Source organism: Toxoplasma gondii, chromosome V (assembly GCF_000006565.2).
Source record: "Toxoplasma gondii ME49 chromosome V, whole genome shotgun sequence".
Taxonomy (NCBI): domain Eukaryota; phylum Apicomplexa; class Conoidasida; order Eucoccidiorida; family Sarcocystidae; genus Toxoplasma; species Toxoplasma gondii.
In genome coordinates, this window is record NC_031472.1 from 2,070,250 (window position 1) to 2,087,756 (window position 17,507).

The 17,507-nt window shown below is 49.2% G+C and overlaps 1 protein-coding gene across 1 annotated transcript; it reads left to right on the plus strand.

Annotated features, from left to right (window-relative positions):
* The first annotated feature begins 927 nt into the window (after positions 1 to 927).
* On the plus strand, positions 928 to 16,919 carry TGME49_285990 (Filamin/ABP280 repeat-containing protein). Its single transcript, XM_018781970.1, has 20 exons — positions 928 to 3,186; positions 3,734 to 3,779; positions 4,483 to 4,528; positions 5,194 to 5,310; positions 6,040 to 6,309; positions 7,078 to 7,150; positions 7,715 to 7,818; positions 8,249 to 8,295; positions 8,532 to 8,607; positions 9,288 to 9,345; positions 9,908 to 9,990; positions 10,454 to 10,639; positions 11,147 to 11,174; positions 11,689 to 11,738; positions 12,444 to 12,563; positions 12,823 to 12,957; positions 13,784 to 13,971; positions 14,402 to 14,484; positions 15,256 to 15,450; positions 15,830 to 16,919. The coding sequence occupies exons 1-20, from the start codon at positions 1,890 to 1,892 to the stop codon at positions 16,204 to 16,206; spliced, it is 3,579 nt and encodes a 1,192-aa protein (XP_018637796.1). The 5' UTR covers positions 928 to 1,889; the 3' UTR covers positions 16,207 to 16,919.
* The last annotated feature ends 588 nt before the right edge of the window (positions 16,920 to 17,507 follow it).

Here is a 17,507-nt window from a genome sequence, read left to right on the forward strand (position 1 = left end):
CAAAGGGACTGCCAAGGGGGCTTGAAAGTGTGACGAGCAGGTCTCAGCACGACAAAAAGCTGTTCTGCGTGTCAGGTTCTATACTACCGTGAACGCGAATCTCCAGGGTAGCACAACATACTGGCGACGACGTCAGAGGTGTTGGCTCTCCACAAGAGAACCTGAACACGTCTGTGCTTGGTGCTTGGTCCGCTTTCCCCTGGACCGTAGGCAAGAAATTTATTGCTGAAGCGATTTAAACATGACAAAAACGTAGTCCGTGTCAGAGCAAACCGGACGTGTTACCGGCACGCGATGCATCACAAGCATCTCACCCCCTAGTGTTTTGCGAAGCCCGGAGAGGCTGGCCGTAGCTACTGCAGATATTGCAACTTCTGTCTCTGTCTTTACTGCTTTCGAGGTGGTTCTCTGTCTAAACTCTTTTTCAACTCTATCTATGCGCGTAGCCACACTCAGCCGTGCTTGTCTGATAACAGATCTTGACACAGACACACACAAACACACCCGTGGGTGCGTGCCGTATTCGAGGATTCTCCACCTAATTCGTCTATGCTGTAGCTTTCTGATGCAGCAGTAGTCTTGCTGAAAGCCTCTGGTCTTAATTGCGCGAGAGAAAATTCGCCGTCTCTGTTGAGAGTTGCAACGCTTTTCGCCGTCGATGCTCCCTATCAGCTTTCCATGGAAGCCAGACTGAAAGGCGGACTAGCGAGAGTTCGAAAACGATGGCAGCCTTCCCCCACCAGAGGCCCGAGATACCGCTGGCGAAGAATGCCTTGTTTTCCATTTCACTGTGTGAAAATGCCAGTAACGATAAGAAACCGCAACTGTCTGCAGAGGATACCCGATTGCTCGCTGCAGCCCCCGGTTAGTTCATCGCGTGTCTTCGCTAAACGCTTGCTGGCAGTCCAAGAACCTTTACGTTTTTAGGTTCGTGTTCGTGAGTGATACCTAATGTGCACGGCACGTGTTAATTTGCTCAATGTGGTTTTTTCTGTCCACGTTGCATTCCCCTTTGGATTTAACGCCACGCAGAACTCTCTGGGAGGCATCCCCTCCACGCTCAACTCATCTCCCGACATGTCTGCAATTTTGCGTGGAGGGTGGGCAATTGATGTGTTTTTAGTTGGTTCTCAATTCTTCGAATACTGTTGTAGGCACTCTTTTAGCTTTTTTTCACCGAGGGATTATTGCAAAATAACCGGGAGTCTCACGTCGTTGCGGTTCCAGCGTGTCTCGAGGTTCCTATAGTTCAGCAGCCTCAATTCATACTTCATTGGACTTTTTTTGGCAAGCGTCAATTACCTGCTCAAATTATCAAAGATTCTTTTCAATACCAATGTTTTTATTTGACGTTTTTCCTTTTCTTTTCCTCAAGACCGTCTTTCCGTGTTCGTTGCCTTTCTTTGGTCATATACTCGGCCGCTATGCGCGTCATCGAGCTCAGTTGTGTCTTCTATTTCCACACCTCTTTTTCGCCTCTTTCTGCTGCTATTCTTTCCCTTCCTGCATCTTCACTTTGAACTATCCCGCTGCTGACAAACATCGTCGACGAGACGCTTTGCGTGTAGAATCTAACTTTACCACCCTTTAGAGTCACGAGACACACTTCCCGGGTATCCCCTTCGACTTTCTGCTCTCGCCTGTGGTCTTTGTTTACCAGATCCAGGGTCTATTGTGCTTTTCACGATCATGCTGTTGAGCGCCTCCGCATCTCGGTGAACAGACAACCCAACTCGGATTCCAAACTGGAGTTTGGTTCGTTCTGCGCCTTTCGATGTGACAGCAAGGACGAACGTTCTGACACAACCGCGCCTTCGACCTGGATTCTGATAACCCAGGCACACTTCATTAGGGGCTCCTGTATTTTCGTCACACTTTCCGGGAGCAAAATGATGTCTCTTCACGGAAAGTTTCCCCGGCCCCATCGGAGATTTGCGTTTGAGGGAGTCCACCAAATGGACACGCCGGCGGAGTTTTCAGATCCGATAAGTCAAAGCGAAACTGACCACAACGGGCAGATGCCCTTTTTTGAGTCATCGACAGTCGATTCGGGAAGGCCACTAAGTGGAACATCTGACCAGTTTAGGGCCGCCAACACCCCCTCATCTGGCGGCCATTCCGCCCGGCGGCTTGGCTCTCACGACTCGGCAAAAACGCCTTCTCAAGACAGTCTGTTGGCCCTTCTTCGGTCCCTCGGTTCCGATGAAAAGAAGGCCGATTTTGGAGCTCCGCACTCTGCGAAGAATGCCCCCATTCCCGATGCATCTGTGCCTAAACAGACCTCGTCGAAGACTGTTTTTCCAGCGGCGTCCGTGCAGAACCCCACTTCGAAAGTCGCTTCCTTGTCTTCCCGTCTTGCAGTCTCTACAGGCAGGGTACCCTCGAAAATATCGTCCTTGTCTTCGCTGCCGAAGGCTTCGAAACGGACGGAAAACCCTGGATCGAAAGCCTGGTCGCCGCCTTCCCTCCCTGGAGCCGCTGTCGAACGGTTAGGCTCTAATGTCACACCGATGACAGGCAGAAAGGCAAGTCTGCAATGTCGGAAAGACTCCTCGGAATCTCTGTGGCCCGCTGCCCGGCTTCCCCCAACCAGGCCTGGAGGTGAATCCGGTGGTCCGATCGAAAAAGTGAAAGCGAAAGAGAAGGGAAAGCTCTCCAGTGATTCACAGACGCGTTTGCCGCTGGGAGACAGCATGGACGACGACGAAGGTGCCCGCCGTGGGTCTGAACTCACATCGCCAAACGCCCGACCGACTCTCCTGCATGGGCGTTCGAATCTCCATCCTCTAGAAAGTTCTTTTACGGTCTTCGATGCCACTTCGGTCCCAGAAGACGAAAGGTGTGCGGACACGGTGTCTTCGACGGCGGCACCGGGAGCTCTTAGTGCAGGGTGCTGGACTGCACACAAGCAGGAGGAACGGAGTCGGGAAGAAAGAATTTTTCCCCTCCTGACGCTTCCTATACAGACTGTTTCTCTTTCCGACATCCAGGACACTTACAAGGCCTTCTCTAAACGTACAGATCCCTCCACTCAGGGGAGTACCCAGGGGCGCGCTCTGCCCTGGGTGCTCGCCGCCGCCGCCGAAGCACAGCGAGACAGAGAAGCGGAACTGGAGAACCTTTCTCGAGCTAAATTTCCTCTTGTCTCTGACGTATTCTCCCCGGAGGACAAAGCTGCTTATCTAGGTCAGAACTGTCAACACATAAATGACGTTTCTACCAGTGGCTTCTCGCTTTCTGTGCGCACGGTTATCGGGAAGAAGGGCCACAAGATACAGAGGGAAGCCTTGGACGGGGGGACGGAGGTCTTGTAAATAATTATACTCTCTCTCTCGTCAACTGCGTGATCGGGGACAGATATACATATGTGTAGTGGGGAGACTCTGTGCTCATATTCCCCCTATTCAGTGCTGAACGAAAGGTCTAGGGTGTTAGAGGTTGCCCACCGGCCCGCTTAACACCCTTTGCCGGTAGTAAGGCTTCCAACACTCGCTCGCCTGGCTGGGAGACATGTAAACACGTCGTGACTGTTTTTGAAAATATATATATATATATATGCAGAAGCATGCATCACTGTGTTAATATGAGTATACATTCACACACATAAATGCATCGCTGTCTATATATGGAAAAAACGTTTATATGCACGTATCAGATTCGCCGATTTTTTGGATATGTCCTCACGCTGATGTCATAAAGAGTAGCTTTTCGACTTTTGCTGTTATCCTTGCAGGCATGTTGAACGCATACGGGAACCCCGGTGGTCGTAGTCGTGTCCTGTAAGGCTTCGGAAACGGTCTAAGTGCAATGAAGTGGACGACTTCTCCCGCTGTTGTGCCACAGTGAAGAATCAGAAGACAGTTTCTTCACGAGTGGTCTCGTTGCCTCACCCCCTGCATACACAGCTGAGAGAATCCCGGCTGTCCACATCTGAAGTACACGCGTACTTGTTAGACAACTAAAAGTGTTGAAATTCGGTATCCTACGACTGTAGAGTTACTCCACATTGGCGCCAGTCAGATACCCGCTGAGGCTCGACCCCCGGTTACGCCTTAAAAAGTGGAAGTTTTCGATTTCGACGAACTACGTTTTTCTGGGGAGTGTATACTTCGCTATGGACACACAAGTGGTGCATATGCGTGAATATTTTCAAGCTTCTGTCGACCCTAGAAACGATTTCTTCGGAATCTGTGGGTCGTCGTCAAAGCGTTGTCGTCATCGGGTCTGCTCGTTTCGTGGCATCATTCTCTCGACAAGTCTGAGAAGGAAGTGCTATGCCTCCACACTTGGTTTTCGCAGTTCGTGAGAAACTTCAAGAGTACGAGCAGTGAACACATGAACTCTTCGAACATAACTGCATACTCCTGAACGTAACGGTACGAGTTGTAAACAAAGGACTCGCTTGTTTAATCTGAAGGGTCAACAGCGCCTCCAACCTCCAGGCAGATCTCGTCGCGCGCACCCTTTTTCGCATGCTTCCAGACTCACAGCTCCATCCTCCACCCTCTTTGTCCCTCCCCTACACGAGGCAAGTCACCTGTTTTCCGGGAAGGACAGAGGAGATTCTGGGTGGCTTCCGTTTTGGGTTATTTTTTCTCGATGTCTCCAAGCCCGCATGTCGTCTAAGTTTCGGCTGTGTTTGACTTTTTCCTTTGCGTTTTCTTTCTGTCGAGCTCTTCTCTGTTGACTTTTTGGGGTCGGTGTCGACGTCAGTTTCCTTCGAGCCTTTTCTACGCTACTTGGGCGTCTCTCTCTCGTTTTAGTACGTCTCCTTTGTCATGGCAGTGACACAAATGAAACACTATTCAATCTCGGAGCAGGACCGCTCAGACGGCTGCACTATTGCGAACACTGTAGTGAAGAGAAAAGCTGAATAAGTCAAAAGGTGGTTTCGGTTGAGTAAGCGGTCCTACCAAAGTTTCACCGCCTTCCGGGTTGTCGTCCGATCTGGCATTTTTGTCCTGTCTTTTTGAACGCATTTCTTTTCGTCTGGTCTTCCTTTGCCCATCTGTCCCACAAGAAACGCTCTCTCTCCTCTCGGTCACACTCCCACCCCCGTTGTTTTGACCTTGTCCTGCCTTTCTCCTCGTTTGGAATCTTTTCACGTCTTCCTTGTTTGTTTTTTTCGCTCCCGTTCCCTCGTCCGTTTCGAGACACGTTGCTTACTGTTTCTTCTCCTCTTTCGCTTCTCAGGACCTGGAATGTGGCGAGTTTCGCCCGGCTCAAGATCTCAATACAGAAGCTGCAGCATCCCTTTGTCGCGTTTTCGGACCCGGGCTTGAACATGCTGAGGCGGGGCGCTTGGCGACAGTAAGCAGAAACAAAGGTTTTTCACTTTGAAGCGTGCATGCATGCAGCCACGTTCATGACTAGGACAACCGATGTCACCTTCCAGTCTTTCCGTGTTGCAAGGGATACCAGTCCCGGCGTCGATTCGGTGCGCCTGCTCTATGAGGAGAAGGCACAACAACCTGTAGGTTTTTGAATGCGTCGAGCAGAGATACATACTGTATCGTTAATCCATTTCTCCTCACTGCTTCGGCGTCGTGTGCCAAAAATTCTCGTCCAGAAACCCATGCTGACAATGGGGGTCGCGTCCATGTTTTCTGAGCCTCGCATATCCGTGCTGGTGTTGCATTCCAGATTTTCCATAGCAACGCAGGCTTTGATTTAAAGATATATTGAGAAGCCTCGTACTTCCTCCCACAACTTCCAAAATGCAGTTTAAAAATTATTACAGGCGACTGAGGCCTCGAGGCCTGTGGAGACCGCCAGGAAGGGTCCATATGCTAACAGACTATTAATTCGGATACTCCTTCACTGAGTGGAAGACACCGCAAATCGAATCGAGACACTGCAATGCCGCGTTGCATGAATCACTATTCCACAAGATTTACGTAATGACAGAGGCGTTTCACTTCAGTAAAACTGAACTGTCAGAACAAGTACATGTACCGGCTAAAGGATACACAGATTCGAGGGCGTTTGGTTCTTGGTGTTAAACGTAGTTGGTGCTGTCGCTTTGGGTGTGTTTCTCAGTTCACAATTCAAGCAGTCAATTCAGACGGAACGTTCATGCGCTCGGGGGATGCGTCGTTCACGGTCTACGTGGACCCTGTCAAGGGATCTGCAGCTGAGCAAACTGGGATCCGGTGGAAAAACGAACCTGACGTCTGCGCTGAAGAAGACTACGACTCCGACGCGGAGAGACTCAATCAGTATCGCCCTCCTGCTAGCCGAGCGACACATCGAAGAAGAAAAGACACCCTCGACGGTTACGTGTATAACCACGGAGACGGAACCTACACAGTACGCATGGTCAAGTGCACACGAGTGGAAAAAGGTGAAGGAATTGACGAAAAAGACAAGCTCCATATCATGCCCTATCCTGCTTCACATCACCGCTCTCTGTCGCTCAGCACATCACGCGGTGCAGACAGTCAGTCCTTCGTGACGCCAGTGCCCCAGTTCTCCCTGACCGGAAACCTGTACATGTGCATGCATACACGCAAACGAATGAATATGGGTATGTGTAAACATGCGTCTTTGCAGCGTTGTTTGCATCCGTGGGCAAGGCGTCGGTCCCCTGGCGTCCAGTTCAAACGTTCGAACGGCACAGAGTCGATCCAACTACGTTCCGGTGGTCTTTGGAAAAGCTCTCGTCTTTTTTCTTTTTGCTTGCACGAGCCAGTCTTTCTCTCGAAGGGTTGATGGTCAATCGCAGTCTCTGTTCAATTCACCGATCCTGGTGTGTTACTGCCTTCTTCGGAGATGGACTACCATTGGGACAGACGCGTCTCTGGGGTGACGCCCTTTTTATTTCAAACAGCCTTTCTCCAAATCCAAACTTGGCGGTGGTTCTTGCATATCTCGCTCCAATCTCGTTTTGTTTTTGCCTTTTCATATGTCCTCAGAATCCTCTCCCACATCTTCTTTCCTGTGTCGCTTCTCGCAGTGATTCAACTTGGTCCTTTCTGCATGCGTTTTGCGTTCTCTGCCTGCACTCCCTTCCGCTTCGTGACAGCTCGGCTTTTCTTCGTTTTTCAGAAGTTTCGCTTTCTTTCACCACCTTCTCAGGTGCACTATTACTGCACGAGGGCGGCGCGTCACTCGATTTATGTTTATTTGAATGATCAGATTCTCGTTGGAGGTGAGGCAGAGACAGACGGTGGAAACAGCAAAGGGTGACAGAAACGGGGGTAGAACAACGAGAATAAAGCAGGCAGAGCACCAGAAGTGAATCAACCGAAAAGGTCCTCTAGAGGATCTGGGCATATCCATGCTACAGTCAGCTTGTCCACTGCACAGAAAACCCACTGAAACTGAAACTTGGAATGTCCGTTGTTTCTGTGACGTCAGAGTTCAACCGTGCACAATGCCTGATATCGAAAAGGAAGAAATAAAGCGGATGAAAGTCATGTGTACCGACGGTTCATCTTCTGTCTCCAGTTGCGACAGGCGAAGACAACACAGAATTCACCAGACTATTGGGTTCTCATTGGTGCCACGACTTTTCCCCCCAGAAGGCATGCATCGATTCACAGAAATAGAAACTGTCTGCACATATATAGATACACGTACACACACACACACGCGGGTGACCCTTATTTCGATCTTTGTTATCTCGAAACATGTAGATCACAAGTGGTGTTTCGTGTTTTCTCGCTTCATGCTTGCTGCCTGCGTTTGTCTGTTCCTCTTTTGATCGAATCAGACTCGCCGTATCGCGTGAACGTCACACCAGGGTCGACAGATGGGGAGAACTGCGAGGCGTATGGAGACGGGACGACGTTCTTCGCTCTTGGGGGGGATTTTAGTGTAAGCGCAGTCTTTGTCACGGAACACACTCTCCGTTTAAGTACACCAGCAACTACATACACTTATCTGCTTGTGTACATGTGCATATATGGTTACAATCGTTATATACATATATTGTCATATGGAGATATGGAGTACGCATGTCTAGCCTGTATTGAATCCGCGTAGAAGTGTGTGTGGACGCGGGTTTTCTTTTGAATGTGACGAGTGATTCAGCTTTTTTCTAACTTTGAGTCGCAAGACATTTCTTTTGACGGTCTTAGGATGTTCATGAATTAGGAGGCGTGCATTGCTTTTCTGAGAAGCGCGGGGGAAATGTTGGCGGCACCGTCCAGCGGAGGCAAGGGAAGACATTTTTTCGTTTTTCTCCGTTTCAAACCTTTTGCCACGTTCTGAAGGTCTATGGACGAGTTTTTTCGTTTGCTTTTAGGAGATTGTGATCCAAGCCAAAGACGCGCATGGGAACAAAGTGAAGACGTAAGTCTTCCGATTCAGTCAGAAATTCTCGTTTGCTGCGTTTTCCTCACTGCAGCGTGCTGTCTAACATCCGCACCCGTGACGCGGTCGTGGCGACTCTGCCTTCCGAAACTTTTCCGTCTCCGTTTCGACTGCTTCACTGTTCATCTCTCCCCAGGAGGAGGGAAGGGATGAGGTGCTGTCAGTTCTCTCGCGGCCCCAGTCTGTGTTTTGCGTCCTTCTTGCTTGCTTTTCAGTGGAGGAGACAAGTTCACTGTCGCGGCGTCAGGAGCTGCCAAGATCGTTGAGATAACCGACATGAAGGACGGGACTGTACGTCGGGTTTGTGTCTTTTCTCTTTGCCTTGAGTGCAGATGCCTCCTGTGAGAACTGCCGTTTTCACCTGTTCGCTGCTCGTTTTCCGTGTTTCTCTTCACTTCCACTTTCTGCATGGCCTTCCTCCGATTTCCTGATTTGTATTTTTTTGACTTCTTCGCCTCCAAGTATATTCAGTTATAAGAGGGCGCAACTCAAAACCTACGCGACTCCGGCGGTGCTGCGCCTAGCTCGAAATCAAGACATCTACACAAATGGAGCCAGCGACACAACGTGTGGATCGACAGGTTGAACTGTCATCCGTCTGCTCTGTCCGCTTTTTGTGCTTCGGGATCTCGTTTGACTCCCTTGCTCACATGGGGAGAGCACTGTAGATGTTTCTTACCATCTTGTGCAAAGAGAACTATGGAAACACTGTTGTGGGTGTGGGGGTACACACAGGCGATGAAGGACCGAGAAAGTCTCTTTTGCTTCAGCTTTAGGTGTTCCGGTCGTCCTCAAGGTCCAGTCTTTCGCTGATCCTCACGTAGTCAAGTACAAATATCTTTATATATATATATATATATATATATATGTATGTATATACGTATGTATGTGTGTTTGTCTGCAAAGTTGTGACAGCCACTCGTGTATGTGAATTCGTATTGTGCATGCGTGTGCTGCTGTAATGGTTGCAGTACTGGGTGAAGTACTACATCCCCCCAGGAGCAGAGAGACACTTCGTCGAAATCAGTAGTAAGCTATTCCTTTTTTATTCCACTGTTCGAAATGACTTTTCCCTCAGTTCTGCGGTCCTTCGATTTCCGACTTTTTTCAACTTTAGTTGTGCCCAGCCGTTCTCCGTTCCAGTCTTGCATTCCAGCTAGGTTGTCTGTGCTTCCCCCTATCCTTAAATCTGTCCTCTCGGTTTGTTCTTCCCTCTTTCGGTCCTTTATTCACTTTTTTCCTTGCGTCTTCTCTCGCCGCGATCTGCGCCGATCTCTCGTTCTTCTCTGCCCTCGAGAAGCCGTTTCTGCTAAGGTCATATGCTTTCTCCTATCGATGCCTTGCTCTCAGTTCCCGTTTGTCTCTCTCTGCACTTCTCACCGGCTTCCCTTCTTCTGTAGCGCCCTGGCGCTCGAGCTTCACGTAGCCTACTCGCGTGTGGTCGAGAACATCGAGTGGGTTCAGAGTCTGCGGTTGAGTCGTTCGTCCTCACGGCCTGTCTCCGCTCTCGTTCTCTCTTTTTTCTGCACTTCACCATCACCTCTATTTCCAACGTTTTTCTTGTCCTTTTTGTTGTCATGTCGAATTTCAGTCTCCTACCACGGGCGTCCAATCAAAGGCTCTCCCTTTCGACCTCGGCCAGGCGGCCCACTTGAAGACGAACCTCCTCCAGCGGTAGGTCTGATCCCAGTTTCCATCTTGCTTCTTTCATTCAACAGTGTTTGGAAAACTCTTATTTCCGTTTGTCGTTGACACCTCTGAAAGGTCACTTGTGTTGTTGCGGAGACAGTCTCCTTCCTGGGATCCGGACTGGAACTCCAGTCTTGAGATACAGACGACGAATGCGCATAGGAAGTCTGTTTACTGGAATAGACGAGATCGGCCATGACGGCACGTCACGTACAGATTGCAGGGGAAGGGGGTAATTGGAATATGCGAATTCGTAAAGGAGTTTGTTGTCTCCCCGGACATCCAGAAGACGTCTTTTTGCGAATGTGCCATTTCGAGAAAGGTTTGAAATCTTGGTCGCCGATAAATATCCTCAGAATTTATTTGTTCTGAGCGTCGGGAAAGAGACACATGTGGCTCTTGCCTTTTAGATTTTCTCCGCATCTGTTCTCCTCTTTTTGAATTGCAGCGCTTGTGCGACACCGTGAACGTGGCAAATCCGTCAGACAGTCTGATGACTTTGGCAGAGAAATGCCATCAGAAGTGGAGTCAGACGAAAAATCCTCCAGCCCTCTCTCCCTATCCACCTTTCCCCGCTTCAGAGGAGGCTGAGGCAATCCTGCAGAGAGCGAATCTCGACTACGATGCTGTCGTTGTACGCGCCTTCCTTTTTCCTTGCACCGGCTTAAAACTGGAAGCTCAGGAGAAGAAACAGAAAGAATCTTTTGAATTTAAACCTGATAAGACGACCACGTGCGAACGCGTTAAAAAAGTAACTCGACGGATGTCGTCGATCTCGTCCAGCATGAAGGAAGACCTGAAGTCTAGAAATTACACTTTCTGTTGTTATCCAAACGCCGTTTTCGTCTCCTTCTCGGATCTTTCCGCAGTTGCGTTTCTCGTGGCAATCGCGCCAGAAACGACGATTTCAGAGGTCACCTCTTGTCTGTCATGGAGGAGGGGTGCGCGATTAGTGGCGATCGATTCGGACACAGCCACGGTTGGAGAAAACTCGAAAACGCCCCGATGTTGTTGGGGAGAAGCTCGTTGGAGGACGGAGTCCGTCTTTCTTCGTTATTCGATTTGCAACTGATGGCGTTTGCCTGTTCTCCGTTGTTACAGCCTTCCATTAGGATTGTCTCGTTTGTGATTTGTTTTCCAGATGGACACCACAGGCGAGCATCTGAGAGGTGAGGAATCCGTTCCGCCGAGCCTACCTGTTTTTTCTGTGTCTGTTTTATCGTTCGTCTAAGATGAGATCTGCCGGACCCGCGTTGAGATAAGTCGCGCTCAGTGGAGGAGGGATACCCTCGTCTCGGCCGAGATTGACGTTACCGGTGAAAGCAGCCTGTGCCGCGTGTGTTTGCCTACCTCCAGAAAACTGGTCATCCGTTGTTTCCGCGGCTTTTTACGGTTTCGAGTGGAGTGCATGTACAAGTCGATAGTCGGACGCCTCTGGCGTTGCTCTTGCGACCGGCTTTTGTGTGAATTTTTGTGGAGCGTAGATGCTGAGGCTCTGTCGAGTGACTTTGAAAATTCTCTGGGAGTGCTGGTTGCGAGTGTGTGTCCGCTTGCATTAGCCCTCTTTGAGAACAAATCGGCATTGACTTCAGCAGGATTGCTTCGGTACGAATGCATGCAGTCAGAAGTCGATAACGAGCAAAGAGATGTCTGTGTGTGTGTGCGTGTTGCCCATTTCCCCAGAGACCACCAAGACCCTTGTACAGTATTCCCAAGATATCCTCAACCGTGACGTAAGACTCATCCGCGTAAAACGGATCGAACGGGGTTTGTGAATGTAAAACCAACATTTCCATGCTTTCCCCACGAACCGCCTTTCCAAAAAAAACGATAGTTAATGAACGAGAGTTCCCCACCTTTGGCGTCGAAACGTACGTCGTTTTTGTCCCACACGCTATATATATATATATATATATATATGCATATATATATATATATATATATATATATATATCCGAGTTCTACTGCGCATTTCTTGGCCGTCCGTTCAAGTGAAATACGTCGAGTGACTGGGGCGCCGGACGTGTTTCGGTGTTTTTTTCTTTTTTTGCATTGTGTATGTGACTGTCATTTGAGAGGGCACTTTCTCTGTCGAGTGTTGTACACGTTTGTTTTCGCCCCGTTGGAGAGACCGAAGGAATCAAGATTTCTTATCCAGAAAGCAGAGAAACTCTTTTGAGGGGAGAAATACGTAAGCCTGCAGCACCAAGTTAAACAGAACAGAATGGCGACAAAAGCCGAAGTGGAAGCGAGTAGAGGGAGGAACGCCTTGTTTGTTACTTTTCGTTTCGAGGAACAAAGCCACCACCAACGGCTCTGCGACGAGCATCGTGCATCAAAGAGGTTTACAGCGACGGGCAGAATGACGGACCACCAGCAAACTCAGGTGCTTGTTAATGAAACCAAGACCTGTATCTCGTTGTATTTTTTCGTTGCAGAGCACAATCCAGTCGGTCTTGAAGAGCCTGAAGGCTCACGGCCACGTTGGAAATGTTTACGATGCCGTCGAAAAGGGTAACCGCGAACGGCTCAAGCAGTACCTCGATGTCATCGCACAAGTAAGACCAAGAAACGCATGCAGTGTCCAGAAGAACTCAGTTTCCATGTCTGGTCTGAGACAGCAGTCCGCCTGTCAGATACCCAACCTTTCCTTAGACAAGTCCACATTTGCATACAGGCTTTGCGCCCTCAAAAACACTTTATACGCATACGGATATACATGCATCTGAGTGTATATGTCTGTCAGTGCGTTTTCTCAGTGGACACTGTATCTGTATGCCTGTGTGTGCCTCTGCATCATTTTTCGCCTTGTCGCAGTTACAAGCAGAAATGGATGTAACGTACAAGTCGATCCACTACGGTGTGGTGGATTCTCTGCCGGTCGCTCTTGAGGTTGAAGACCCCTGTGAGATTCGCGAGATTCACTCAAAACGGCGCCAAGCACTTATCCAGGTAAGCCAAGAGGTGTATCAGGCCTCAGAAGGGAAGCTCGCCCTCCTGATCCGCGTCTTCAAAGGGGACTCCTAGGCTGCTGTACATTACCTTGGATGCACACACACGCATGGGAGTGCCACGATTCTGTTTTTCGTTCTTCTGACAGCGGGGAACACCGAGAGAAATAGTGAACTGACTTGGCAGAACGTGGAGAGAGAAACTGAAGGCATCGGATATGAAAAACGCGTGACACGCACACACACACACATGGGTCATGTCGCTTTCGTACGGACAAGCGATCTCGGTTTTCTTCTCGCGCCGTCAGGGACATCGAAACTGTAGACGAGCAGGGAAATGTCCAAAAACAAGAACGAAGATCTCGTGGGCATCAAGTCAGCGTTCACTGGCTGTCGGGGGTTTTAGCAGACAGGACGGGGATAAGAGAAAGAGACAGAGTGTCGATGAGCAGGAGTTGACGGGAAGCGTGTCAAATCAGAAAATGAGGACGCGAAATTTCTGTTACAGTTGAAGGAGCCAAGAAAAACAAAACGCGTGACGGGAGATGTTGATTCCGAGTGGAAATTAGAGAGTGACGTATTTGGCGGAAATGAACCGCGAGACAGTTACCTCGAGTGGAAGCGCCGGAAACATAGCTTAGGCTCCGTTTGTGTCTGTGGTTCCTCCATCGTCAAAGTTTTAATTTATGAAAAATACACCCTCACGCTCTGAAAAAAAATCCTCAACGCGTTTCTCCTTCCAAATAAAGTGTGAGATATCCCTCTCAAAACGATTTTTTCCGAGCCGTGCTTAGTCGCGCAACGAATGCAAATGCCTTTTTCTGCAGATCCACAAAAATCTGGAGAAGAAGGAAACAGAACTTCGACAACGCGAGGCGCGCTTCAAGGCGCAGAGACTCAAATTTGTCTCCGGAATGGCAGAAGAACTTGAGAGAAGGAGAGAAGCAGTCGACATGGAGAAAGCAGCTCTCAAAGAGAACACGCAATACATTCTCCACCTCACGCAACTCAGTCTGTGAGGCTCCAGAAAAAGTTTCCCCAGGGCCAGATAATAGATGTTTCCACCCAGATGGAGACTGCCAACACCTCTACATATATATATATATATATATATATGTATATGGTTGTCTATCAGCCGTGTACACATCTGTGTATCAGCGTGGTATCATGTTGCTCTCTGTGTATAGAGGCATCGAATGGGCTCTGTTGGTGAAGTTTTCGCTTGCGCATGCGATTCAGTTGAAGTGCATTCACGACTAGCGCTGCGAGTGACAGACCTCTACAGCAGTTGCCGTGGCTATCCAACAATCGCTTGCTCCTCGCAGCAGTGTCCCTTGTTGTGTGTGTGGATGAACTGTGTTGTGTTGCCGCCTCAGAGTGCGTTGAGCTGTCCTCGCGTTCACACATTCCAGCTGCGTCTTTTATTTCTACATTTCCGTTTGCAGCAAGAAACACCTTCGCCGAGAGATGCTCATTGCATGCGAGCGGGAGCCTGTGGAGGCCTTCAAGTCGAAATTCTGGCAACGCGGTGAGTAAACGCATGCACCACTTTGGCCCAAGTGTCTGCATTCAAGGAGTGTTTTGCTTGCTTCACGCATAGAGAAATCGCCGTAAAAATCGTTAAGAAAAAACTGACTAGGTAATGTATTTCCTATCAAATATACGTAGAAAGAAATTTTCAAGTTATCACCGGCAATTTCAATTGAATCAAAGAAAAACGTGCGACGCGCTGACGTCAAAGTGTTAAACCTTCGCGTCAATATGGACGATCGCATGCAACTTTCACCGCAATGTAAAATAGTTTTGCTGGAGACAAAATGGAGCAAGTGTCTCGAGAGTTTGATGGGGTAGTTAAGTGGAAAAGCCGAGACAGGGGGAAAGGCGCGGCTAGCCTTTCTTACCCCCGTTACTGCAGCCTGTCTCGTTGTTCGTCTCAATCGGGCTTACACACAAGTGATGTTCACCGTGGTGTCTACGTAATTCTACAATTTCTTACTCATAAATATTTCCTTACATGTGTTGGACAGAAAAAACAAACTTACCTACATCCGAATATATACATGCATGCATACATGTATTCAAACATGCGTACAACTCCATACATGCATGCATACGTTCATACATACACGTGCATGCACACATATACATACACATATGCTTGTATATTGTTTGGGGTCCGTGTACATGGAAGTCGTTTTGTTTAGGTGCATGTTCACGATACTAGGGGTGAGATGCGATGCACTTTGTTTGCTTTTCACATCTGCGAGTTTGTGGCGTTTGTGCATCTGCTGTTCGTCAGACTTTAATCGGATGTTGGTCGACACACCTGCGTTGTCGGAGGGCAAGGCGAAGGCGGGTGGCGGCGAAGGCGATGATAAAGACAAAGAGACTGTTGAAGAGTATCACCCTGCGCCGAGTATTCCTGATGACCCCAGTCGTCCTTCGATGTGGCTGCACAAGGGTGAATTCAACTCTGCGGGATCGACTGACTTCGGTGAGAACTGTACTTCAGTATTCTCTTTTCGTGGCTTCTTCCCTGGAGTTTTTGTCGCGTTTCGAGGCGAGAGACCCCAGACGAAAAGAAACTCAGCGCGGCTCTGCGAGAGGTGCCGCCGAGCGGGGTGTTGAAAGTCGCTTGAGCTCACTTAAGCAGGTGACTGTGGTTTTGGCGGACGGAGAGAAGCATAGAACCACTCAAAGCGGTAGAGTTCGTGATGCCCAAGAAGGTGGAAGTTTCCGTCGAGCGCATTTTCGCTCGCGTCGAAGAAAAGTTCTGTGCGGGTGGAGAGGAGATAAGGAAGGTCACTATGAGTGAATTCTGGAGAGAAAAATGCGAACTTAATTCCGTGTTCTTTGGCCCGATTTTTCTTCAGGCATCCCGAAAATCAAACATGATCCCAGTGCACGCCTTATTCGAGAACGGCGCATGTATGGGGGAGGGAACCCTACGTTTGTGTCTTATTCTCTTGGCTCCTCCCCTCCACCGCCGAATTCCTCTGAGGTACCGAAGAAAGAAGAGGCTCCTGGAAAGAGACAGGCAGTTCAAGGGCATCGGGCTTCGCCGAGTGGATCAGAGAGCGACGCCGAAGAACGGCCGAAACAAAAAGATCTGAAAGAGGAAACGGGAAGGGAACGCGTCGAGATGGAAGATCCAAGGTACCCTGGATTCCCCTTTGAAGACCTGCCAGACGAGCTCGCGATTCCCTACCCCAGGACACCACCGCCTCCACCGCCCCCGCGGTATTTATAGAACTGTCTGGGTTACTTTTCTGCCCAGTCAATGTACCGCTGTAACGTCTATGCGTCCTTCAGCTCCGTTTGCGCTTGCTTTCCTCATGCCGAATAAACAAAGCCAGAACCAGAGAAGAGCACACAGATGGAGAGAAACACTGTACTCGTACAAATGTGGATGGTTGGGAAGCGAGACAAGGCGAATCCTGCGATTTGACAAGTTTGTGTCAACAGCGAGAAGACGTGCACGTGGTTTTGTACAGAGGAAACTCGAAGAATGAAAGAGAGAAGGATGTGTGTGTCCAAGAAGGGCTTCCCAAGAGGCGGACAAGAGACTGGGAGAAAGAGGACTTTGAATGGAGAAAAAAATCGTTTTCATCAACGCATGGACTGACGTACTTAACGCCTATGCATTTGCCGATGGTTCTCTGTTTTTTCTCCGTTTCCGGTTTCTGTGACTTCAGTCTTTCCCGTGCACTACTTCCGGGCTTCCTCCTCAGTTCTTGTTTCAAAACGCCGTCTTGTGTCACACAGTCTTTCGTTTTGTTGTTCGTTCTCTTGCGTTTTCCCTCCCTCCGTTCAGGCGGGTTCGCTTTTGTGGTTGCTCATCTCATTTTCACCATTTCACAGGGAATCTTCTGAGAGTGTACCTGCTTTTCACTGACCGATGCCTCGGGAATGCCCCCGAGTGAACTAAAGCAATGCAGTTAGCTGATAAAAGCAGTGGTCGCGATTCTTTCACACGCAAGACACACTGTAACTGCGTTGAGCGTGCGTCACAGGGAAAGAGCCAGTGCCTCTCCCTTTATTTCTGTAAACAAGCCTGTCCGTTTCCTGACGCGTGTGCGGTGGGTGTGAAAAGGGGCATTTCTCTGAGAAACCGATCTTGACCAGTCACCGTTCATTTCCTATCCTCAGATGAGAACGACGGACTCCGTTCACCATTTCACGAGAACGCTACGTGCCGAGAACTCACAGCTTCCACACCGCTTACTGCGTCTTGTGTTTCACTGTAAACCCACGGAAAATGCCTGCTTTGCCGTTCCTTCTAGCCAGTTCCAGCGGCGCGTTATTCACCAGTAAACATACTTCTGCCCCTCGGTTGGATTTCAAACCGGAGGGGCGAACATTAAACCCACACCCAAGCACTCCAGACCTTGTGGTCAGGGTCTCCACCCGCTAAAAGCGACTATCTACATTCGACTGAATCTTTTGAAACGGAAAAGCTCTGGCCATTCAAACCACTGTTCTCAGGGATCTACGGCTCATTTTCTTGACTTTCCGTACCTCTCGGGAAGCAGAAACGAACGACCCTTCACT

Excerpts from the sequence above, each read along its gene's own strand:
- TGME49_285990 (XM_018781970.1), top strand. The coding sequence starts at position 1,890 with ATGATGTCTCTTCACGGAAAGTTTCCCCGGCCCCATCGGAGATTTGCG. Across the intron at positions 12,564-12,822 it reads ACCTCGATGTCATCGCACAA|TTACAAGCAGAAATGGATGT; the intron begins GTAAGACCAAGA and ends GCCTTGTCGCAG. Across the intron at positions 14,485-15,255 it reads GTCGAAATTCTGGCAACGCG|ACTTTAATCGGATGTTGGTC; the intron begins GTGAGTAAACGC and ends GCTGTTCGTCAG.